The sequence below is a fragment of the Dioscorea cayenensis genome, chromosome 17, assembly GCF_009730915.1.
Source record: "Dioscorea cayenensis subsp. rotundata cultivar TDr96_F1 chromosome 17, TDr96_F1_v2_PseudoChromosome.rev07_lg8_w22 25.fasta, whole genome shotgun sequence".
NCBI lineage: Eukaryota > Viridiplantae > Streptophyta > Magnoliopsida > Dioscoreales > Dioscoreaceae > Dioscorea > Dioscorea cayenensis.
The window spans coordinates 2,307,630-2,334,758 of record NC_052487.1 but is presented as its reverse complement, the minus strand read 5'-3'; the positions used below and the strand labels follow the sequence as shown (position 1 = coordinate 2,334,758).

Genomic DNA, 27,129 nt, shown 5'->3' with positions numbered 1-27,129 from the left:
TAGGATGCACGGTTAGTCACCGCTGCGTGGACTTCACACCGTAAATAACAGCAGATAGCAACCACTCCTACGGATCACCACTGGGTCATCCTCATCGTCCTCGCCATACACTCCCTCCTCCTCCTCTTCCTCCCTCTCCCATGGACTGACCCACCTGTCCGAAAGGATGTCGCGAGCCTTCCTCCTTATCTCAGAATCGATTAAGCCGTGATCGCGAGACACTAGTTAAACTATTTGATGCAGCCGCCTAAGCCAAGAGTCCTCTCATGGTCGTCACACGTCTGTAGGATTCTCCGGTGATGCTGAGCCCGGGAAAGCGGTCAGAGAGCAAAGTACTAGGCTTGGGTATGAAAAGTTTTCACGTATTGCGTGATTGCGGAGGATTCTAGAGGAGGAGGGACATGAAACATCCTTTACTTGGAGTTGACATTTACCATGAGACTTTACGTGTAGCGTTTAAGAAAATATGGCGATCGATGTCTGTTGTTACGGTAACTTCTCGGGATGCGTCGTTTCGTCCTCTGGCCTTAGCATTTGATTAATAGTCGTTTTCATGAATGTGTGTTGTTTAACCTTTTTAATGTTTTCGTTTTGCGAGGTTCAAGTTGATGCTGTTGTTATGCAACGGCTACGTGAAGCGTTGAATGTCACAGAGACACTTACTTACGTTATAAATTGGTCGTGGAGTGTCCGAAGTCCGAGCGGACGTTGTAAATGTTGTAAATGTTGTAAATCTCTGTAAATGTTGTAAAATGTTGTAAATCTTTTATAAATAAAACTGAAAGCGATCGTGTTGTATGTGAACCTGAAAATTTAAGCGAGACTCGTAAAAACAATGTGGGAAACAAGCGTCATTGTAAACAATAGAAAAAGTTAAGCAATACTCGGTTACTCTTTTAAACAATAGACGGTGTTTGAAAATACGTAAATACGCTTAGCCGGTGACCGGTGACAGTATCTCCATTCCAAAGAACGCTGGCTGTCGATAAAGCAGCTTCGATTTAAAGCAATACGCGTATTATTTACGTGATATAGACTTTGAAGTTAAACGAGCTAGCAGCTATGTTAGACACTATACGTATCTCTAAAGCGTAAAAAGCAGCGTTTACAGAGACTCGTGTTGAGTTGAGAACTTTTCATTCGAACGATGACAGCATGTCTTCCTCACGACAATGACATATATTTCCCTTTTTGCCCTTGGGATGGAGGGAAAAATCAATGCACAATCATCGCGTCTGAAATGTAACCTCTACTCATCTGTACCCGCATAAGCTTTTTGTCTGCAGCTTCCAACATTTGTTCCTACATCTTCTACTTCTTCTTCGTCGTCTTAGTTTTGTTCTTCTTTCATTTCGTTTTATGCTGATTTGGTTTTCGACCGATATATTATGGAGAGTTTTTGTGGTATTGCTAGATTCAACGGGGAGGGAAGAGTGCTAAATGTCGCAGCTCGAGACTTCTTGGGAATTGGTGTTAGGCGAGATATGTGAGCGATGGGGTCTCGAGTCTCTCTTGTGCGGGAGTTAAGTTCATCACGACCGGATGGATATAAAAGCGGTTTGCCCGATATGAAAAGCGATGTCTGACTTCCAGCGGATGTGTCGCGTCCGCTCCGTCTTAATGTCTTTGTAGTTGATCTTGTCGTCGAGAAGCAGAAAATGTGCCATTCTTTAGAATCCTAATGAAAGCAGGTTTACTCGTTGTAAGTTCCTTTTCTTTTAATTATTCCGATTGATGCAGGGTCATTTATTGTTTAAATATGTCGATCATTTTGGTTAACATGTGATTACTAGTCCTTTTACGTTATTAGTTAATTGTTTAAGTATTTAATTTAACGTTTAACTATTGTCATTATCGCTTAAACATTATATTCTAACCACTTAACATATTGATCACTTTCATTTGGTAGAAGTGTTGGCGAGAATTGATTCTGCGAGTCGCTCCCATTCGTCCCAGCTGGTGACCACGGCGAGTGTGGGATGTCTTCCTTCTCGTCGAGATCGATCACGAAGTGTTGTCGTTGGATATTGGTCGACGTTTTGGCGGTGTCGAACATTTCGGGGATGTACTTGAAATCATGTCACGATCAGAATTTTGACTTCAAATCCATAAAAGAGCGAAAAACATCAGAAGTGAGCGCTGGAATGCATTGCCAGAGTGGTTGTCGTTAGCGCTTTTCGTGCGTCGAAAAGAGTATACAAAATACTTCGAGTCGAAATGATCGACCCGTCACGCACTTGCGGTGGTGGCGTAGGTTCGAAAATCGCGTCACGAAAGCGTCCATGGGTTAGCGCCGCGAGTGATTCGGAAAGCTTAGGGCCGATCACCTATGCAAGGCCGCCGGCGTTCGAGGAAGGACATGTCTGCGGGAACATGGTGTCCACATACCGACCTGGCGAGAGCTTGGTCGGAAAAGAGCGTGCAGGGTGGTCCTCAGCGGCGGTGAGCGTCTCCGCTATAATGCTTGCTTTGGTATGTGGATAAGGTGGTTTGAGACAAATCCGTACTGATATCGATCGTGGAGAGGCGGTGATCGTTTTAAAATGCGTCTTTACTCTTTCATAGCGTGTATTGGCGGGATTCGAGGGCTTGCGGTCGGCTGTGCTTTCTCGATGGTACCGCACTCCTTGGAAAAATATCGGGAGTGCAACTCTTGCGGGTGCCACGGGGAAAGATAGTATGATGATTTTTCCGCGTCGCCTTTGTGGTATACGTCGAGCACGAGACCCGATGCCCAGATTGGACTTGGTTCATATCTAAGATTGGGCGATGCCTTATACGAGGGCTGGAGATTATCATGAGATAATTACCTTCAGTGTCGGACGAGGTCCAAGGGGCCTTGATGTCAAGCGATTGCAGAGTCTTCGCTTCGCCGCATCGTGCATCTTCGACGATTTGGAGGCCAATTTTATGAAAGCCAATGTCGGACTTGGGAAGGCGATTGAGGGAGGAGTCTGTGATACATATGCTTCCGCGTGCGTGGGCGTCCACGGGCTAAAGATTTCGATGATCAAAGTGAATGAGCTGCGAGCCCGTATCACCAAGCTCATCATATGCCGTTGATTAATAAAGTCGGATATGGCACATTGGTCGAATTATACTATTTCGGAGGTGATCGTTGGGGTGAGATGTGATTGAGCGTCAGCGAGTGGATTCGATGCTTGGATCGAGGAAGCTAGCCGTTTCTGCGTGTGAAAATAGTCGACTCCAGTAAGATGCTGCGAATGTTGATTTACACCAATATTTAGTATTACGCTAAACATTCTCAGTCTTTGTTTAATTACACTTTTCGACTTTAAATATTAATCATTTTCGTTTATTTAATTACGATAATGTTTAAACATGTTGTGAATTATTTAACCATCATCTTGTCTTTGTTTAACCTTATTTTGCAGGGTTCAGAGTTGAGTCGCGTGTTATGTAGCAGGCGTGAGCAAGCGACAAATGGGAGACCCTACTTATGCCCGGACATACATTCGAAGTTAGAGATCATTGTTGAGGGACGGTACGAAATCTTGCGTGTTGGATGCGTTGGTCGATGATCGTTCACGAAAGTGATCGACAATCGACGACAGACTCCGTGGATCTCGCCGATGAACTTGTTCGTATCGAAGGTGGCAAGTTTATGGTATCCCTCGCGAAAACATGCTTGCGGCCAATAATGCGAGCAGAACACCAGCGTGACATCGATTTATTAGCGGTGCTCACCGTCGACAATTCTGGCGGCATGCAGGAAGCTATATTCCCATACGAAGCGATGAGCGACGCTCGAGGCGGAAATCGTGAGCTTCGTTCGCGACCGCTGTGACTAGAAAAGCGACTGGGCGGCTAGGCGAAAAGAGGATGAGTGCATGGCGTTTGATGTCAGCAGTTACATGTACGGCCACGCAGGGATCCGTGCGATGACGATCTTCTTGCGATGGCTGTCGCCGAGCTAAGCGTTGTTAATAAACCGAAGCGATGGCGAGGAAACATTGTGTATTTCTACAGATTGAATGTATTTACCGGAGACATTGTTATTTTAAAGCGGATACTGTTTTGTAATTTGAAAATATTTCAAGCGATGTTTTAAGCGATATATGGTATATTTAAACAATGAAGCGGAAATGTACACAACTGCAACGTAAATTAAACACGATGAAATGGCCGAGATGAAAATTTAACATCCGCTTTACAATTGAAAAACAAACAAAAGTTACATTGAGATATACAAGTCATGTTCTTGAAAACAAAAACAATGAATTGAATTGTGTATTGATGAGAGCAACTTTCCATATTTAGTTAAACAATAAGTGCGTTTTATTTAAGCGAGAAAGTGTTATTTTAAGCGAGTGCACCGTAATTTGAAATATTTAAAAGCGATGTTTAAAGCGATATATACTATATTTAAACAATGAAAAGTGAAATGTACACAATTACAGCGTAAATTAAACAATGAAATAAAACCGAGATAGATTTAACCCGCTTTACTGATTCAAAACAAACAAAATTTTACATTAAGATATACTGAGTCATGTTCTTGAACACGAAAACAATGAATTGAATTTGTCAATTTACGTTTGAAAACAAAATTGCGATCGGATATACTGAGACATGTTATTCAGCAATTTAACCCAGCTTGTGTACGACCCCTTTGTCGTGGACCTGAGTGCCTTCTCCCTCCTTAAGTATCACGGGTAACATACCGTATCTGAGGTAAGGCGTCGTCACTGCGGTGGCGTAACTTCTCACGATGATTGCTCGATAAACCGCATGGCGTGAGCGAGTAGCGATCGGCGCTTCCTTGTTTTTGGCGTGGGGTTTTACGTATGCGTCCAGCGGCGGAGTGCTATGGTCGCCGACTCGCCTAACTCCATATCGACACAAAGGTCGAATAGATTCGACTGTCGAGATATGCAAGTCGAGATTAGAATACCGATTTAAATACCAAAGCGGATATTAATCGGACATAATTAAAGAACTTACCATGTCAATGCGTCCTTATCGTATACCGGGACGACGAAGAATAATGCATGTATTCTTGTTTATCATTGTCGGGGCAGACGACATGGAAGTGGCCATTCGTGATTATCGGGAGGATGACAATTTGAACTTCATGCGAGTTGCTTGGCAGCATCCCCGATCATAGCCATAGTGATGTCATGTGCGTCGTCCTGCTTTTGACATAAAGCAATGTAAGCGATCGATGATGAGGCGCTTCTTGTAAGGATATGGCTCTTTGCTTTCGGCGACTTTTGTATTATGCATACGAGCGTCCATCGCATCATCGATGACCATCTCCTTCCCCTCAGCGGCGTGTATAACCTGTCGCGTGTGGTCTTGTGACGATCGTTCTTCCACCGCGACAGATCTTTCGAGGTTAAACGATATGAGATATTAGAAGACCATATTGTAAATATTTAAATGATATTATCAATTGTTACATGATATTATATATAATTAAGCGGTAAAGGCGAAAAACTTAAATGATAACATAATGGTATTAAACACTATTAGGTAATAGTTAAACACTATAAGAAACCCTTTAAACAATATCATAAAAAGCGTTACACTTACCCAGTCCGTAGGCGATTGAGGAAGATCCTCATCAACTCCGCTTCGTATTTATTAAAACGACTCGAGCCAACCCATTTTCTTCTTCTTGAATAAAAAGCTTTTCAGAAAGATGCAGTCGATTTTTCGATTGGCCTTGATCATCTCTCTCGTTGCTCGGTCGGGGTCTTCATCGAGCATCTTCGCCTCGATGCGGGGGACGATGGCGACGACATCAACTGACGAACACGTCACTACATTGTTGTTCTTGTTGTGGGGATTGTGTCGCGGCGATCTGAGGGGCAGACGGCGGCGACATCGACCGCGAGACACTTCCCTTACATGGTTCTTGTTGTGGTGGGATTGTGTCAGCTTGGGACTGCTGATCGACCCGGCCTGACGGCGGCAACGGATTGACGATCTTCTCAGCCAGTGGCCGTGACAGCGGCATCGTTGGGAGACACACGCCTTAACTTGTTCTTGACCTTGAGGATTGTGTCCATCTTTGATGCCGCGATCTCGGCGGCCGGGTTCCACCGGGTCGACGATTTCATCGAGAAAGAGTCGGCGACCTTCTCAGCCGCAGCAGCAACCCGCATCATCTCGATGTCCTCCACCGTCGTGGCCATGTCGTCAAACGGCAGACTTCGATACTGACGTCGACGCACGATGGTGTTGCTATTGTTTCATCGTCGGTACGGCGATGGAGACGAGGCGATATTGTTCTCCTCTTTTTCGCAAGTCTCTTCGAATGTGGCCGCCTTTGGAATGACCTTCCGGATGATGTCAGTCGTCAGTCGAATTCGAAGCGCCTCGTTACGTCCGGGTGCTCGATTCTTTCGAGGATGGCGCGTGACCGGTTGTGAAACGATCCTTCGAGCGCCTCCACACGAGCGACAATGCAGAAACTTCGATCGTCAATATCTGGCGTACTGCGTAAGAGTTCGCGGTGACATCTTAGCCCAATGTCACGGGTGAGAGTACCTGCGGTCGGAGGGACTTTGCCGTGGTCGGGGGCCCTATCGTTGTCGTGGTAGGGGGTTGTTGCGATCTGCGGGGTAGGGAGGGCTTCTCGGCGTCGAGGAATCGTCTGGCGTGGTGGGGTGGAAGTAGGAGAGCGGCGTCCAGTAGCGCGCGATAGAGGCTGCCCTCTCGTCACGCCTTGAGCGAGTGGTTGGGAGCGATGGCATCCAGTCGAGTCGGGTTGGCGCCGACAAATATTTCTTCTTGACGTTCGGAGGAACCCGACTCGAGAAACTAACATATGTAAACCAAACAATTTCGGTGAGATCGTTCATTTTAAACTATAAAAAAACTATATATTTAAAGCGTTATAGAATATAATTAAGCGGAGAACAAAAATATTTAAGCGGTTATGAATAATAGTTAAGCGGTAAATACTAAAGTTAAGCGCTAAATAAAATGTTTAAACATTAAAAGACTTATGTTAGAGCATTGTCCATGATTTATTACCTCTTTTCCATCGAGCGATGACAAGCTCGTTTCTACAAATCGCTTGCTTCGGGTAAGTACTTTCGCCGTGTAGCGACATCCTTGGGATCTTCGCGAAAGCGGACTTTCTTCCCACGTTCGGTCATTTCGTAAAACCAGGGACGTTAAGCGCGGCCAAAGCGACCCTTAATGTACCACTGTGTTGAGTGCTTCTTCCGGGCAGCATCTATCTTGCGCTCGAGGCGGACGCTTGTGGAATATCCTCCATGCAAAGCCACTTGTGCGTCGCTGCGCCCGTGCGTGTCGCCCGTGGGTCGGTAGATCGTCGGCGTAATCAGCGATCCGGTTCGGAGCCGAGCGTGATGTATTTGGGAAGAGGGCTGTCCCGTGAGAGTACACCGTTAGGGAGTTTGACAAAATTATCTTCTTACCCCCTCTGTCGAACAAGTTGCGCAACAGTGCTCTTGATGGAGTCTCTGTGTCTCTCGTAGGTCTTTGATAGATACAGCCCTTGACGGCGACATGGTTTTCTTCTTACGAAAGACCAGCTGCGTCGCCATCGCATAGCCTGAGACCAAGAGCGAGGGCCAGCGTCTTGAGGTGCGAAACTTCGGCGAGCTTTCCCAGATCCCGAATTTATTGAGTGCGACCATCGATGCCTTTGCAAAAGAGAATCAAGAAGGGCCCTCTCTTGGTATATGGCTTCCAGCTCGATGAGCAGCTGCAAGCGGTGTCCTTCGAATAATCTCCCGAGTGTCGAGGGGTCGTGTTAACTTTCAATTCGACTAAGGTCTCATGGCCGGGTGTCGAAATAACGACGCCCGTTAACTAGGTTGACCGCCGTAATCACAAAGCCTGCGGTATTGACAAAAGTTTAAGCGGAAATATAAGGTTTTTAAGCGGTAAACTCTCGGTTATTAAGCAGAGATATAAAAATGTTAAGCGAGACCCATTTTGTTAAAGCAGAGGCGAGAATACTTAAGCAGAGACAACAAATGTTAAGCAGTAACATCTCATTTCTTAAGCGTCGACCTCGTTTGTAAAAGCTGCAACCATATCAAAGCGAAGCGGGAAATGTACATTGTAAATATTACACAAATCATAACAATCGAAAAAAACTATTTCGATAGTGTATACATACGAAAATGCAAAAACAAAAACAAAACCCTAGCCAGAAATCTCCTGAGACTAACAAAACCCGGTAGAAATCCCCCTACGAGACTTGATATCTTCCAACAAAAAGCAGGGAGCGCAAAAGCAAAACCGAAAAAAATCTTTCTTTATAGTGAGCAGGTTAACGTAAAAACCATACTCAATACCTTAGATTGCAAGCGATGAAATGCCAACTAGTTGCTGCGGGGGACTTCTCCTTGAGATCTGGGTGGAAAGGGAAAAAGGCGATGAAATGCCAATTACGGAGGCTTCGCGGTAGAAACGACTTCGGAGGCGACTGAAATGGAAAAGGCGAAGGCGTGAGTTGAGAAAAAAGCAATTAAGCGGCTCGATAAATTAGTCTCTCGGGGTTTACCCTACGGAAAACCCCCAGCTTCCTCTCAAATCGCCGAGATGGGCTGCGACCCACGACTCCCCATGCAAGGGCATTTTCGTCCAAAAAAATTTGAAACTCACTCCGTTCACATCCGATTCTACGGGGTTTGGGGGTTTTGAAAAAAACATAGACTTTTAAAAGGAGGGGTTTTTGGGGATTACAAAACTAGCAGGGTGTTTTTAGCGATTTCTGAGACTTAAAGGGTTTTTTTTGGCAATTTCCACTTTTATTTATTATATCTTCAGTTTTTTAAAAAAATTAACCATTTGTGTGTGCCTCCAGACAATGGTCTTCGTCAGTCCAGTTTTTCTTTTCATCTTATCTATGTTTTTTTTTTATTTTTTAAACTCTATATTTTTCACCCCGGTGAGGATATTAGTTTGTCTATTTTCTTTATGTGGTTGTTTTTCTTCTATATTTTTGCTATATTTTATTATGTTTTTTCAATAAAATTGTGATTTATTTATTTTATTAAAAAAATCAATGATGATATTTTATGAGTTGTTTGTCCTTCTTTTTATATTTTTTATTAGTTTTTTAATAAATATGATTTATTTATTTAAAAATAAAATAAAAGGGAGTTAGGATTTTAGATAATTAATTGAGATTATATTAAAATTTTCTTGTATTTTTGACACAAAATTTTCTGGTATTTCAATCAGCATTTCAAAATTTTAAAAAAGTCATTAATAATTTATAAATATAGTTATCTAATTATTTGTCTTGTGTTGTGCATGTGTTCGCAAGTGGCCACGGAATGTGCGTACGTGTGGTGTTAGTCTTGGCACGAGCGTGTACACTCGTGCGGGTGTGCTGGGTGCACGTGAATGCGAAGAGAACATTAGAATTATTCTCAATTAATGCTCTTCAAATATTTTTAATTTATGCATACGATTTTCTTCATATATATTTTTTCAAAATTCTTATGTAATCCCTCTATTCATGTGTTTATTATTACCATTATTATTTTTAAATCTATTTTATCAATATTCAATAAAAACTTTTATCATTATATATTTTTTTACGAAATGTGACGAAGCCCTACATCACCAAGCTTGTATAAATAAAGAATTATTGTTTCAATACATCGTGCTTTCCTTTTGTACGAGAAATCTAATGGCAATAGCTCAAAAATACCTCTCTAAGTATTTATATTAATTTATGAATAATAATTATTTTAAATACAATTCTCAAATATTTTATAATAAAAGCTTTTTTTTTAAATCATGACTCAATTATTTTCTACTTATTTTGATCATTAATCACAAAAATTATATGTATGGTTGTTAAAATTTTAATTATTTTATTAAAAAATTGTCTTTAATTTAGGTTGAGAATGAAATACAAACAAATAAAATAAAATAAAATTAATTAAAAAAATCACATCACCTGCGGTTGTTTTCTCATCACCAACATCGGAACCCCACAGAAGCCCACTAAGAATTTAGTCAACTAGTGGTCACCACACACATTAAAGTCTAGATTCTTGCTTAGCTGCTTGCAACCCCATTGGTTTCATTTTCAAAAAAAAATATGCCATAGTAATACGTTTTTTTGAAGTTTACCAATGACCAAGAGTAATATTTGTATCCAAGTCCTTGTAAAATTTTTTTGCCAAGTAATGAAAGTTTAATTTATAAATAAAAATATATTTTTAAGAGTATAAATAATTGTTGTATAGCTATAATTCTGATGTCCTAGTGTACATAGACCCAATTCTTACTTGGTTTATATTTGCACATGTTATTATTTTTTTTAATAATGTAGTTGCTCGGTTGCTCGGTCTAAATTTATGTACGTAATTGTTTTTTTTAATAGTGTAATCAATCATGATGCGTGTTGAGAGAGAAAAATAACACTTTTCAAGTTTTCAAGTTAAAATATACATTTAAAAAAATTATCTATTTTTTTTTCATGAAAAGCAATAAACTCAGTATTTAAAAAAAAACTATAAAAATATTTCATACAAAGACATCAATAATGTGAACATAAGAATAGATCATAGTCCATCCTAAGGACCACATCAAAACATAAATACTATATATATAAATTCAATGATAACAATAAATAACCACCTTAAACAATACAAAATTATACTCGTATACACATTAAATATAAATTTTTTCCTAACAATAACAAATTTAAAAAATAAAAATCATTTAGACAATTTAATAAATTATATATATAAATAAAATTATTAAAAAATTTATATTTAGTTAGACAGTGGAGCAATAATTAAAGAGGGACTATGACTTACAAAACTAATTTCATTGTGTTTTCAGGGATTAGAAAAAAAATCCCTAAAAAATCCCTAAAAAATTTTCGATTAGAGCTTTCTCAATGTGAGGCCAATATAAACCCTGGACGGCTGCCCCTTCTCCAAGCCCCTTCCATTCTCTTCGTCTCTCCCTCTCCTTCTCCACTTTGGCTGAAGCTTGGAGCCATGGAGAGGCTTCTTATCTTGTTGATATCATTGTTAATGGCGATGAGAAGCTCTTGGGGCGATGATAACAAGCTCTTAAGTCCGTCCAAGCTCGAGATGTTCGTCGACGATCTTCCGATCATGCCCAAAGTGCAAGGATTCAGCGTCAGAGATGATGGTGCCCTTGTCCCTGGAAACCTCACCATCGGCATGTTCCAGAAGCTTTGGGTCAGTGTCTCTGCCCTTTCTCTCTCTTTCTCTCTCTAACTTTTCCGGCGATCTCACGGGCAGTGTCCGTCTGGATTCCGATTTCATAGGATGATTGAAGAATATTTTGAATTAAAACAAAAAAAACAAAATTTCGTTGCAATGTTTCGTCTTTTGATTGGATTTTGTGGGAGGTTTTTTATTTTTTATTTTTTGTATTTTTTAAAATTAATCTTGGAATTGGAGTTTGTTCTCAGATTTTTGTTTGGATTTTGATGCGATTTGTGGATAAAAGTGGAATACTAACATTGTTGCTTTATTAATTCAATAGAAAAATTGTGGTGTTACATCAATCAATTTCAGTTTTTTTTTTTTTGTAAAAAATTATATATATATATATATTTTTTGGTTTTAACATATATATATATATATATATATATGTAAAAAATTGTGGTGTTACTCACACTTTAGTTGTTGTTTTGTTTAAATTATATTTAAATATATTATTCTTAGTTAAATCCTTCGTTGACTGAATGTTCAAGTCTTGATTGACTAATTTAAAGTTGAATTACGCTACAGTTCGTATTAGGTGAGATTTAACATTAGTTCAAAAATTGAACTGTATTTGAATTTTTATTTTGTCCTTATTACTCCAAAGAAAATCTCAGTAAAATTTATTTTTGAGTCTCTCATCACATTTGGCTAATGCTGCAATACTTAATCTCTTTGATACACTATTTAAAATTTCACTTAAATTAAAATATGAAAAATAAAGTGAATGTAAAAAGTCTCTTTGATACACTATTTTTTAGTCTCTCATCACCGTGGGATTATTGCATTTATCATTAAAAAGAAATAAAGGTATTTTAACTAATTTAATGTGTAGTTGATACTCCTAGTAGGAATGTTTTGTTTGATACACAAAAAGTAGTGCACTGTGTGATTATTTTTAAAAATTTTATATTAAAATATTGATAAAATAAATAGTTTCTAAATTATTGATAATACAATCATGTCGTTTTTCAAATAATTTAATAAAAAGCTTCACCCCACACTCACGTGACAGAACAAACAAAGTTTGAATATTATAATAATTATTTTAAATAACTTTCTTTATTCTTTAATTCTTTAAATACTTTTAGATAAAAAAAAAAGTTTCGAATAAGAAATTAAGAACTAATTCGTTATTTTTTATAATCAGAAATTCCACAGGGATCTCCCAGCGACACGTGTCTTCGCGTACGGCCTCTCAAAGGAATCAGCGACGGTGCCGGGCCCCACAATCGAAGCTCGCCGCGGGGTCCACACAGACATCACTTGGGAGAACCACCTCCCTTCCCGCCATATCCTCCCATGGGATCCCACCATCCCCACCGCCAAACCCTCCTCCGGGGGCGTTCCCACCGTCGTCCACCTCCACGGCGGCGTCCACCCTCCCTTCTCCGACGGCAACTCCAACTCCTGGTTCACCTCCGGCTTCCACTCCACCGGCCCCACCTGGTCTTCTCCGACCTCCTCCTACCCCAATGTCCAACCCCCCGGCAATCTCTGGTACCACGACCACGCCATGGGCCTCACCCGCGTCAACCTCCTCGCCGGCCTTATCGGTGCTTACATCCTCCGCGATCCCTCCCTCGAATCACCCCTTCCCCTCCCTTCCTCCCCTTTCGATCTCAACCTCATCGTCTTCGATCGCAGCTTCCGAACCGACGGCTCCATCTACATGAACTCCACCGGCAACAACCCTTCGATCCACCCTGAATGGCAACCCGAGTACTTCGGCGACGCCATCATCGTCAACGGCAAGGCCTGGCCTCGTCTCCATGTCCAGCGCCGCCGCTACCGCTTCCGGATCCTCAACGCCAGCAACGCTCGCTTCTTCCGCTTCTCCTTCTCCAACGCTCTCCCCTTCTTCCATATCGGATCCGACTCCACCTACCTCCCCAAACCCGTTAAGACCACCGGCTTCCTCCTCGCCCCATCCGAGATCGCCGATGTCATCGTTGACTTCTCCGACTCGCCGACCGACTCCGCGATCCTCCTCAACCACGCGAAGTATCCGTTCCCTTCCGGCGACCCCGTCGATGAGATCAACAGCAAAGTGATGAAATTCGTGATCGAACGGCAGAGATCTCCCGATCCGTCACGGATCCCGAGACATCTCCTCCGCTTCCCCAAACCCTCGATGCAAAGCGCTGTGAAAACGCGCTACATCACGATGTACGAGTACACGACCCCGAGCGATGAACCGACTCATCTCTATCTCAACGGCAAAGCATACGAAGAGCCGGCGACGGAGACGCCGAAGTCAGGAACGTCCGAGATCTGGCACGTGATCAATCTAACGGATGACAATCACCCGCTGCACATACACCTGGCCCACTTATCAGTGCTGGAGCAACGCGAGATTTTGGAGCTGGAGAAGTTCAAGGATTGCATGACCAGGTTGAACGACGCGATCAAATGCCACGTGGATGATCATGCGGTTGGTAAAAAGGATAAGGTGGCGAAGCATGAGAGGGGTTGGAAGAACGTGTTCAAGGCTCAACCCGGGTTCGTGACTACGATGTTGGTTCGGTTCAAGTTACTTGGACCGGGGAATACGACGTACCCGTTCGATGCCACCGCTGAACCGGGTTACGTTTACCACTGTCACGTGAGTTTCTTTTTTTCCCTTTTTTTCAAATATGCACTTATATACCATATAAATAAGATAATTATAATAATAATTATATAACTATATAAATTGTAGGTTAAACACAATTAATAATAATAGATTTAAAAAAAATGTGAATTTTAATTTACACGGCATGTAAATGCTTATATTTCATTTAATGTGTTACTATGGGAACATTATAATCAATTATTTATTTAATTGGAAAAGTGAAAATCCACTCTTGTTAGCTTAACTACATAATAAAAATTTGGTTTGACTGGTCGCTAGGAAGGAAAAGTCAAAATTAATAAATTTTGAATTATTGATTATAAGTGCTTGATTAATTATGAATACAACTAAATTTAGTGGTAGGTTAGACTTTGTATGCCTCACTATGTTTGTGGAGTGTTTGTCATTAATGTATTTGAAAAATGCAGATATTGGACCATGAAGACAATGCCATGATGAGACCATTGAAACTCAAGCCATAAAGATCATCATCATCTATTGTACTGTGATTGATATTTTGGGTTAATAATGTGTGTGAGTGTGTTCAAAGTGAAACATTTAAGCATTTTAAGTCACAATGGCCCTGTTGTCTGACTTTCTTTACATATATTTAGAAAATGAATAATGTTATGGTGTAATTTTTGTTTCCTAGGCAAAAATTCTTGATTGCATAAAAATATACAAATACTAACGCGCAACCAATTTTCATGTATTCAAAATTTCAAGATAAAAAGAGACTAAGGTTTTTTTTGGATTGGCTTATAAAAAAGTGTTTTTTGTTTAAGTTTGGTTGAAGGATTTTTTGAAAAGAACTTCTCGGAGTAAATTAATTATTTTTTTGTGATTTTTTAGTTTGGCACAGCTTCTCACAAGTGCTTTTCCCAAAAATATTACACGACTAGCTTTTGAAAAAACATTTTTTTTGTTTTTTTTTTATCAACTTCTGTTTTTTTTTAGAAAGACCAATATAAACAAGTTTTTCTGAACAAAAAAATATTTAATTTATAACAAAAATACTTCTGGGATTTTCAAAAAACTACTCCAAACAAATCCTAAACCACAAAGCTTATACTTAGGACTTGTTTGAATTAACTTCTGGAAAACCCAGAAGTATTTAAGCAATTCTGAATTCAAAAAAAGTTGTTTATATTGGCTTTTCTGCAAAAGCAGAAATTGTAAAAAAAAACTGAAAAATAGTTTTTTTTTATAAGCTAGTTATGAACAACCCCTTCTCTACCCACTGTTGTCATCAAAAGAAAAAATAGTTCTTCAATCGATATTAATTTATAAATAATAATATTTCAAATGCAATTCTTAATTATATATTGATTATTATGAGAATATAGATGAAAAATCTAATGACTTATTTATTTATTTATTTTGCTAAATTTAATTATTAATCAGTATCTTCATTAATTAATTTGTTATAAGATATATTTTTTTAAATAATTATGGCATTCTAAATAATTTTTTTTTTACAAAGTGAATAAGCATCTATATACTCACTCTGCATGCATGAACGGAGGTTTAAACCCATTTTTTTAATGGGACACAACAACTTTACACAAAATTTTATGTCAAATAACATGCTAATATTCCAAGCATTATATAACATATGAACACGCTGTTATTTTTAAATCCAAAACGTATATTTGAAAATTTTCAATCAAATCAATTGATTTAAACAAAATTATGCCACTTGAGTCCTTTTGCCATTTCATGAATATCACACATTAAAGCGTGAAGAAAAGTTTAAACCCATCTTTTCAGTGGTTTATAAAACTTTTACACAAAAAACTTATACTAATTGACATGCCAGTATTCCAAATATTATATAGCGTACTAGTATTCCAAATATTATATAGCGTGCTACAAAATTTTTACGTAAAGAACTTATTTAAATTGACAAAACTTTTACACAAAAAACTTATACTAATTAACATGCCAGTATTCCAAATATTATTGTGGGCTCCTTTCTTTCCACCCGGCCTTTAATTAGGGTATGACCGGTTGAAAAGCATGGATCACAAATCAAAATTTAATTTTTTTTATATTTCAGATGATTGCGGGTTCATAACTCCTATTAGGGGCAAGCCCCTAATATTAATTACCCCAGACAATGTCATGAGAACCTCCGATTAAGAAACAAGTGTGAATGAGAATTAACTAAATAAACATGATAATTTTTTTTATATTTAATTTCAAAGATGCATGCGAATACATGATCATAGACAAGAATACAAAAGTAGAGAGCTATCCTCTAAGAGAGCTTAACAAGAGATTTTTTTTTAAAAAGAGCTATTTTTATCATGCTCTTCAAAAATTTATTTTTTTAGCTGGCGCTCTTAGCTCCTATACTGAAAGTGTGTCAGAAGATCCTTTTAGCTTTGTGGATGTAGCTCTCCTCGATTTCCCTTTTTTTTATGTGGATTTATGTCTTGAAACATAGCTTAGTCCAAGCTGCGACCACTTTACATTTACGAGCTGCCTACTTGGCCACTTTTGCTTCTTTTATCGTTGAAGACTTTGGCTCTTTGCGCTTGTAAAATCTCCAACTCCTTGACTTGTGAAACTCCTCAAGTCTTTGGCTTCTTAGTACCTTAAAACTTCAGAGTTGCATTTGTCGTTTACATGATGCATTTAGGTCTTAGCTCTTCAATGCTTTTGAGCCTTGACCATTTGATTATATATATTTTATTTTTTTTTAAGTCGTGACCTTTAGCATGGTTAGGTCATTAACTTGATAATTTTGACTTGATTTTAAAGTGAACCTCAAGCTCATTTTTTTTAGAGACCTCATAATGAGCTTAGGAAAAATCTTTTGCTAACTCAACTTTTTTTCAATGAGTGTTGACGAGAAACATTTTTTCTTCTTTTTATGAAAATTTTCATTCATTTTTTTTATCCATCATCATTTTTTCCTCTCTGTGAAATCTTCATTTTTTTTACTCTTCCTTTCGTTTCAAGAAAAAGATTTTTGTACTTTTCATTGCATCTCTTTTCACTCCAACGGGTATCAAAAGACCTCCAAGTGAACTTTAAGAAATCTTTGTCAACTTTTTTTTTCTTTTTTTTTTATAAGTGTTGATGGGAGATATTTTTTTGTGAACTTTTCATTTCATTTTTTTTATCACTTCAAGGAATTTTTTTTTACTTTTCTTTTCATTTCACTTTTTTACTCCAATGAGCGTCAAGAGACCTCAAAGTGAGCTTGAAGAAAGGGTTTGATTTTTTTTATGAAAAGATTTCTCTTTACCCCAAGAGTGTCAAGACTTCAAGGTGGAATTAGAGAAATTATGAAAATTTCTCGTTACCCCTAGAAAGTCGAGACTTCAAGGTGGAATGAGAGAAATTTATGAAAAATTTCTCGTTACCCCTAGGAAGTCAAGACTCCAAGGTGGAATGAGAGAAATTTCATGAAAAATTTCTCGTTACCCCAAGAAAGCCAAGGCTTCAAGGTGGAATGAGAGAAATCATGAAAAATTTCTCGTTACCCCAAGAAAAGCCGAAGCTCAAGGTGGAATTAGAGAAAATATACAAACTTTCTCGTTATCCTAAGAGAGCCAAAGCTTCACGGTGGAATTAGAGAAAATATGAAAATTTTTCTCGTTACCCCAAGAAAGCCAAAGCTCAAGGTGGAATTAGAGAAAATATGAAAATTTTCTCGTTACCCCAAGAAAGCCAAAGCTCAAGGTGGAATTAGAGAAATTTTTATAGAAATTCTCGATTCCCCAAGAAAAAGCCCGAATCTTCAGGTGGAATGAGAGAAATTTCATAGAAATTCTCGTTACCCCAAGAAAAGCCAAGGCTTCATGGTGGAATGAGAGAAATCATGAAAAATTTCTCGTTACCCCAAGAAAGCCAAGGCTTGAGGGTGGAATTGAGAAATTTTATAGAAATTCTCGTTACTCCCAAGAAAGAAGCTTCGAGGTGGAATGAGAGAAATTTCATAGAAATTCTCGATTCCCGAGAAAAAGCCAAGGCTCATGGTGGAATGGAGAAATCATGAAAAAAATTTCTCGATTCCCAAGAAAAAGCCAAAAGCTCAGGTGGAATGAGAGAAATTTCATAGAAATTCTACATTCTCAAGATAAAGTCGAAAGCTCGTGGTGGAATGAGAGAAATTTCATAGAATTTTTTTATATAGAAGGCCTTACAAAAATAAAATTACCAAAATACCCCCACTCAAATTCATCCTTCACTTTTTCCTCATTTTTTTCTTTTACTCACTTTTTAACTCATCCTTTCATATATTTTTTTTTCTTTTTTTTTTCCATTTTTTCATATTTTTTTTCCTTCTTCTCTTTTTTTACTCCCTTTCATTTTTACAAAAAAAAAATACCCCTCACCAATAAACTCCTCCTCCATTTTTTTTTGGACAAAGAAAACTCTTTGTGTAATTCGAGAGAAATTTTATAAATTGTAACAAACAAACAAGTGGTACTAGTTACCACCAAGTCTTACACCAACAATTGGGAATCCAAGGCCTCTTCAATCCTAAGCTTAAAGTCAGCATCACCTTCTTCATTATCCACACTCTCACCATCATACACTTCCTGCCCTTCCTTTATTCCGTCCAGTAGAACTGCAGCAAACTCAAAGAAGTAGTCAGTGGAATCAAAGGTGGATGGAAGAGCTACAGTAAGAAATCAGAGCCCAAATCGAAGAATGTCATCTTATTGCGCATCAAGTACTCCAACTGTCGCTGCATTCACTAGAGAACTTCTCTGAGCATACTGGATCGAAGTTGGGGGTCTAGATTGTGCATATTACCACCTCGCCGTGCGACAGAACTCTCAGAGACAATCGATTCGGTGATCATCTATGGGAGAAACTCGGACATTGACTCTAAGACGGAAGCTTCAGGGGTCCCAGAAGGATCATCTACTATTTGCTTCAAGATCTTCGGAGCGACCAATTCAAACCTTGATCAAAGGAGCCTCCTTTTTTTTTTGAGAATACCAGCGCATAATGGGTCGGTTCCGATCAGCAGCGATCGCTTTCATCCTGTGGGATGATGATAAAGGCTTCAAAATGTCGAATCCGGCAAGGAAGTGAAATGAGACAGTGGAGAGGCTATTGTGGAAGTAAGGGGATGATCTATTTGTTCTAGTTCACCAACAAGATCTTCACATCATCGGACATGAACCTCACCACATTGCTTTGAGAGAAGCTGGCCCCGAGAGAGAAGTTAGTCGGTCTTAAGTTTGAGCTTTCCGTTAGAGTGGCAGGAGAGGATCCGGGTGACGTTAGTGCTTCGCAAAAAAAATTTCTGCCAGCCGTGGTCCGCCGAGGAGATGCCCGATGATGAGGAGTCACTGGCGCTGCTAACGAAGAGATCGGGAGAGGGATCCATGGTCGAGGGTTTGACGGAAAGAGAGAGGGAGCACGAAAGAAAGAAGAGAGAAAACATCTGATGCGTGCACGTGCATGACTCTCTTTAAATGCATGGAAAAACAATTACATGTATATATTTTTATTTAGAGGGAGAGATTCAGGGCAATGCATGTGCATACATGCATGAAAAGAAATTTTATATATATTTTTTTAGAAGAAGAAAGGAATCCAGGCTACATATATATATATATATTTTATTTAGAGGGAGAGATTCAGGACAATGCATGTGCATACATGCATGAAAAGAAATTTTATATATATTTTTTTAGAAGAAGAAAGGAATCCAGGCTACATATATATATATATATTTTTATTTAGAGGAGAGATTCAAGACAATGCATGTGCATACATGCATGAAAAAGAAATTTTATATATTTTTTTTAGAAGGAGAAAGGAATCCAGGCAAATGCATGTACGTGCATCCACTTTTCTTTAAACGCATGAAAAAAAAGAAAAAAAGAAAATTATAATAATTATAAAATAAAATTCATACTAATATGGGTACAGGCATCCGGTTCTCTTTACATGCAAAAAAATCATATTAATTTTTGAGAGATAAACCAAAGCTACGATACCTTCCAGGTCGTCCCTTTTTATCTGCTAAAAGTTTCTCTACGTCCTCTACTTCCTTCTTCTTTCCTCTATCTTTTCTCTCTTCTTTTTTTCCAGTCTCCCTTGCTCGTCTCTCCTCTCTTTTCTTTTCTTCACTTTCTCCTTCCTTCTCACTTGTCTTTTTAAATTCTCCTCTCTTTTTTCTTCCGTCTATCTCTCTTTCTTCGCCTCCCCAAAAATCCTCAACACCCCAAAGAATATTCAACTCCCGGGAGAGAGATTTTTTTTAAAAAAATTTTGAATTCAAAAATTCCCATCCCTCTCCATAATCTCTCTTCTTTTTTATTTATTTATTTATTTATGAATTTCCCTCTCCTTTTTTATTATTATTCACATATATATTTTTTTAAATATATATATATATATGCATATATATCTTCAAATATATTTAATTTCAAACGAACGAATATATATATATGCATATATATCTTCAAATATATAAATATATATATATATATATTCTCTTTCCTCTTCTTTATCATTATTATTTTTTCATTTACACCCCTACTTTTATTTGGAATAGGATAATCCTTATCTCCCCTTTTTTTTTCTTTTCTATTTGAAGTAGGAGAATATAATTCATCATCACTATTTTTATTTATTCCCCTTTTTTTGTTTGATTTTAATTCGAAGTAGAATGCCAAATTCCTAATGAGATTAGGAATGAAAATTTTTTATATAAACAATTATATAGCGTGTTACAAAATTTTTAAGTAAAGAACTTATTTAAATTGACATGATGATATTCCTGACTTTATATAACATATGAACACGCTGATATTTTAAATCCAAACATAACTTTAAAAAAATTAATGATTAATCAAATCAATTGCTTTAAACAGAGTCAAATCACTTGTAGTCATTTTGTCATTCGGTGAACATCACGCATCAAAGCTTTCTTGCTTACCGCCCGATAACTCACCTTTGTTTCATTAAAAATATGTTTTTTTTATTAAAAATAAAAGATATTTCATACATAGACATTATTAATGTGGAAATAATTAAGACGTAGACTATCTTAATAATATATTCTATGAACTCAATGATTAAAATAATTAATCACGTCCAATAATATAAAATCATACTTGTACCTATACAAAAAATTATATATTTTTAATAATAATATTTTAAAATTAAAAAGTCATTTTTATGATATATACCACTATAAAAGTCATTAGTCTTATTTATTTGAAATTGACTATATGAATCTTCTTCAATGTTTTATCAAAAGCTAAAGGATTAGATAAACTAAAAACATACGTATTACTAAATAAAGTTTCTATGAAAAACATTTTACATTTACCTCTATTTTTTTAAGGTCATTTATCTAAAGTTCTTCTACTAACTTTATATGGCATTTACCTATAAGACGATTTTTTTTCTTTAACTTATTAACAATAAATATCATTTTTAATCTATTTCAGGTAAACTTATTTTTTATTCAGTTATTTTATAATATCCAACGCACATCTCAATATCCTCTTTTCAATTATATGTGTTCATCCATTGAGTATATTATTTTTTAACTATATAACTTTTTTACATGTACATCATAACTTTTCTAAAAACCATTCTATAAAAGTAAACTTTGAAATTATAAGATATTGTACGATTATAAAAAAACTCCAAAAGCTCTCATATTTCTAGCAATCAATCTAAATTTATATTATTCTAACATATCAAAATAATGAAAATATTTCAATAATAAAATAAAATTATTAAAAAAATACTTACTAAAATGTCAAATTTAGTTAGGAACTGTGAGGCATATAATTTAATCTCACTATTTTGTTTGGTTGGAAAGTAAGTAAAACAATATTAATGATTTACTGTTAACGATTTCTCAACAACACGGAGGCCTATTTAAACGTCTTAAGGGCTTCCACTTCTCTACACCCCTTCCATTCTCCAACTCTAACTCCTTCATTTAGTTTATAACTTGGAGCCATGGACAAGCTTTTTATCTTCTTGATGTACTTGTTAATGGCAATGAGACGCTCTTGGGCCGATGATAACAAGCTCTTGAATGCATCCCGGCTCAAGATGTTCGTCGACCTCCCGATCATGCCCAAAGTGCACGGATTCAGTGTTAAAGACGGCTCCCTTGTCCCCGGTCATCTCACTATCGGCATGTTCGACAAGCTCTGGGTCAGTCTGTATTTATAAGTATAATTTCATTATGGCAAAGAATATTTTTAAATTAAAATCGACAGTGATTATAAAAAAAAATCATTTATAAATATATATAATATAATTAGATTTTTAACTTATAAAATTTATTTATTTATAATAAATTGGTCATTTTTGTTTAAGAGTTTGAATTCAAAATTTGTGTTCAAAATTAACACAAATGTATTAAAATATTAACACTATAAATATCACTTGATTTTTGTTTTTTAAATGGAGCTCTTCTCACTTATTTATTAAAAAAAAAAAATACGTGGGAACTGTTTCACAGTGTAGCATTATAATATTGACCAATGATATGTTTGATACAATAACATGATTGCACTAATAACTAATTATTTTCACTAATAATATATAAAATATTAATAAAAGAAATAATTTATAAATTAAAACCAAGAACACGCAAAACATAACGCCGCCACCTTAGAATAAAAAGTAGTTGATATTTTATTTTATTTTATTTTTTATTACCAGAAATTCCACAGGGATATCCCAGCGACACGTGTCTTCGCGTACGGTCTCTCAAAGGAATCAGCGACCGTACCGGGCCCCACTATAAAAGCTCTCCGTGGGGTCCACACTGACGTCACCTGGGAAAACCACCTCCCTTCCCACCATATCCTCCCATGGGATCCCACCATCCCCACCGCCATGCCCTCCTCCGGCGGCGTCCCCACCGTCGTCCATCTCCACGGCGGCGTCCACCCTCCCTTCTCCGACGGCAACCCCAACTCCTGGTTCACCTCCGGCTTCCGCTCCACCGGCCCAACCTGGTCTTCTCCGACCTCCTCCTACCCCAATGTCCAATCCCCCGGCAATCTCTGGTACCACAATCACGCCATGGGCCTCACTCGCGTCAATCTCCTCGCCGGCCTCATCGGTGCTTACATCCTCCGCGATCCCTCTCTCGAATCACACCTCTCCCTCCCTTCCGCCCCCTTCGATCTCAACCTCATCGTCTTCGATCGAAGCTTCCGCACCAACGGCTCCATCTACATGAACTCCACCGGCAATAACCCTTCGATCCACCCTCAATGGCAACCCTCCTCAACGGCAAGGTCTGGCCTCGCCTCCATGTCCAGCGCCGCCGCTACCGCTTCCGAATCCTCAACGCCAGCAACGCTCGCTTCTTCCGCTTCTTCTTCTCCAACGCTCTCCCCTTCTTCCATATCGGATCCGACTCCACTTACCTCTCCAAACCCGTTAAGACCACTGGCTTCCTCCTCGCCCCATCCGAGATCGCCGATGTCATCGTTGACTTCTCCAACTCGCCGACTGACTCAGCGATCCTACTCAACGACGCGCCGTACCCGTTCCCCTCCGGCGAGACCGTCGACGCGACCAACAGAAAGGTGATGAAGTTCGTGATCGAACGGCAGAGATCTCCTGATGGGTCACGGATCCCGAGGCAACTCTTTGTTTTCCCCAAACCCTCGCTGCAAAGCGCTGTGAAAACGCGCTATATCACGATGTACGAGTACACGAGCCTGAGCGATGGACCCACTCATCTCTATCTCAACGGGAAGGCATTCGAAGAGCCGGTGACGGAGACGCCGAAGTCAGGGACGTCCGAGATCTGGCACGTGATCAATCTAACGGATGACAATCACCCGCTGCACATACACCTGGCCCACTTAGCAGCGCTGGAGCAACGCAAGATCCATAAGCTGGAGAAGTTCAAGGATTGCATGACGAGGTTGAACGATGCGATCAAGTGCCACGTGGATGATCATGCGGTTGGGAAAAAGACTAAGGTGGCGAAGAATGAGAGGGGTTGGAAGAACGTGTTCAAGGTTAAGCCAGGGTTCATGACCACGATGTTGGTTCGGTTCGAGTTACTTGGACCGGGGAATACAACGTACCCGTTCGATGCCACCATTGAACCGGGTTATGTTTACCACTGTCACGTGAGTTTCTTTTTTCTCTTACCTTAAATACCATATAAATAATTTAATAAAAATAATAATTATATACCTATATAATAGTAAAAGAGTTAGAAAATCTGAGTTTTAGATTACATGGCATGTAAATGCTTATTGTTTATATAGAAAATTATTATTCCTAATCCCATTAGAAAATTAGCATTGTGCTTTGAATTCATATCAAACAAAAAAAAGAAGAAGATAAACAAAAATCATAGTGATAAATCATATTCTCCTACTTCAAACAGGAGCAAAAAAAAGGAGTTAAGGGGCATTATCCTATTCCAAATAAAAGTAGGGGGGTAAATAAAAAATAATATAATAATAATAATAATAATGATATAAAAAAAAAGAGAGGAGAGAGAATATATGTATATATATTTGAAGATATATATACATGTCGTTTGAAATTTAAAAAAAAAATATACATATATATTTTATAATAATGAATAAAATATAATAATAAAAAGGAGGGAAATTCAAATATATATGAAAATATATATTATGGATAAGATAGGAAGTTTTGAATTCAAAAATATAAAAAAATAAAAATAAAAAATAGAAAAATAAAAAAATAAAAAAATCTCCTGGGAGTTGGAGATTTTTTTTCGGGTGTGAGGATCTTCGGGGCCTAAGGAGAAGAAGGGCGCATGAAGAAGGAGAGAAAGGAGAAGACGAAAAAAAGAAAGAAAACAAAAAAAGCTTTTCAAAGGAAGGAAGAACTGAGGACGGGGGAAGAGGAAGTCGGAAAAAGAAACAATAGGGAGAAGACGAAGAGAAATTGAAACCATAAAAAAAGGTATTATGTGCCTCGGACTATATACATATGCTCATATGTACCCTTTTGATCATGATTTTGTTATCATGTACATTTAAATTGATAAGATGCATTCATGCTTTCACATGCACCGGGCCCCACTTCCTTCCTCATATTTTACATGCGTTCTCTTCAAACCTCATGCATGTGTAGAACTCCATTTTCAATGATGAGCATGTGCCTATTGTTAAGATAAGATGCATGCATGATTTTATATGGGGTCCCACCAGCCCATGGTTATGTTGATGTTCTTAATAATTTAAAGGCACGTACATGCATCCATGATAAAAAAAATCAGCATGAATTTCCATTCTTTTCTCCCTCTCGTGTTGTCTTTTCTACCCGTGCTCTTTTTCTCTCTCTTCCTCATCTGCGAGAACCCGGCTCTCTTTCCTTTCTCTCTCTTGTTGTGAGCTCCTACCCATGCACGTACATGCTTTTCTCTCATTCTTACCAACTCAAGCGAAGAAGAAGAAGAAGAGGCATGGTGTTCTGTGCGGCGATGGCGAAGATGATCCATGCCGACGACTTTCCTCACCATCCTAGCTCTCATGTTCGACGCTTACCGCCTCATCTCTTCGATGTTTGTCTCGGACGAGCCGGAGCCGCAGCTGGTGCAATCGCTCGCTACTGCCGCCATCGCGATGATGGTTTTGGACCAAATCCTCTCCTGAAGGACTTCGAGTTGACGGGTCAATTCGCGCTTTGCTGCAGCTTCAATGAGTACTGCTTACCAGAAGAAATGGCCACTTTGTCTTAGCACTAAAGATACAATTCTCAAGAAATATGATGGGAGATTTAGAGATATATTCCAAGAAGTGTATGGAGCTAAATGAAAAAAAAAAAAAGTTTGAAGCTGCTGGAATATGAATGATTTCTTAGCTCAAGGCTTTGAGTCCCTGGGGTTTGATGACATCAATATTGGCTTGCCCTGATAAAAAAACTATTGAAGCTTGAAGCTGCCTGCGTTGAATGCGTGGAATCTAGAAAAAATGACTAAAGATCTTGGCCTCCTCCTTTATGGATCCAAGGTGACCAGAGACCAATATTTGAATACCGAGGAGTTCATTGATGATGTTGTTGCAGAATTGAAAGGAAGACTTCAGCGAAATTCAAAGCTATTTTTCGATCGTATGGTGATGATGATTGTAAAGAAAAAAAAAAGAATATTTGGAAGGATGAACCCTTTTATTGATGTTGGTGATTGGGTAAGAAAAGGAACATTTTCATTTGAAAAAAATAGAGAAGGAGTTTATTAGTGAGGGGTACTTTTGCAAAAAAAAAAAATGAAGAAAAATGAAGGGTGAGTACAAAGAGAGGAAAAAAAATGGAAGGGTGAGTAAAAAGAAAAAAGAGAAGGGAAAAAAATGTAAAAATAGAAGGGTGAGTAAAAAGAGAGAGGAAGGAAAATATGAAGGATGAGGGGTAAAAAAGAGAAGAAATGAAGAATGAAAAAAAGAGACAAAAAAAAATGAGAAAAAAAAAATGATGAATGAATGAAGGATGAATGTGAGTGGGGGTATTTTGGTAATTTTTTTCTTCATGGGCTTCTTCTAGAAAAAAATCCTAATGAAATTTCTAATTCCACCTCGACTTTCTTGGGGTAACGAGACTTTTCATAAAAATTTTCTCTAATTCCACCCTCGAGCTTGGCTTTTTGAGTAACTAGAAAATTTTCATATTTTCTCTAATTCCACCACGAGCTTTTCAGCTTTTCTGCAGTAAATCTAGACTTTTCATAAAAATTTCTCTAATTCCACCTCGACTTTCTTGGGGGTAACGAGACTTTTTCATAAAAATTTTCTCTAATTCCACCTCGAGCTTTGGGCTTTTCAGAATCTAGAAAAATTTTTCATATTTTCTCTAATTCCACCACGAGCTTTGCTTTCGGGTAATCTAGACTTTTCATAAAATTTTCTCTAATTCCACCTCGACTTCTCTTGGGGTAACGAGACTCTTTCATAAAATTTTCTCTAATTCCACCCTCGAGCTTTTGGCTTTTGGGGTAACTAGAAAAATTTTTCATATTTTCTCTAATTCCACCACGAGCTTTGGGCTTTCTTGAGTAACTAGACTTTTCATAAAATTTTCTCTAATTCCACCTCGACTTTCTTGGGGTAACTAGACTTTTCATAAAAATTTTCTCTAATTCCACCTCGAGCTTTCTGGCTTTTAGCAGAATCTAGAAAAATTTTCATATTTTCTAATTCCACCACTGAGCTTTGCTTTCTGAGTAACGAGACTTTTCATAAAATTTTCTCTAATTCCACCTTGACTTTCTTGGGGTAACGAGAAATTTTCCATGAAATTTCTCTCATCCCACCTTGAAGTCTCGATTTTCTAGGGGGTAACGAGAAATCATAATTT

General features: G+C 38.1%; 1 protein-coding gene and 1 pseudogene across 1 annotated transcript; both read left to right on the top strand.

Annotated features, from left to right (window-relative positions):
* Positions 1-10,842: 10,842 nt before the first annotated feature.
* LOC120280732 (multicopper oxidase LPR1-like) lies at positions 10,843-14,465 on the top strand. Its single transcript, XM_039287677.1, has 3 exons — positions 10,843-11,183; positions 12,364-13,818; positions 14,256-14,465. Exons 1-3 carry the CDS (start codon positions 10,977-10,979, stop codon positions 14,307-14,309), a joined length of 1,716 nt encoding a protein of 571 aa, XP_039143611.1. The 5' UTR covers positions 10,843-10,976; the 3' UTR covers positions 14,310-14,465.
* Positions 14,466-21,783: 7,318 nt separating this feature from the next.
* On the top strand, positions 21,784-23,957 carry LOC120280486 (annotated as a pseudogene).
* Positions 23,958-27,129: the final 3,172 nt, after the last annotated feature.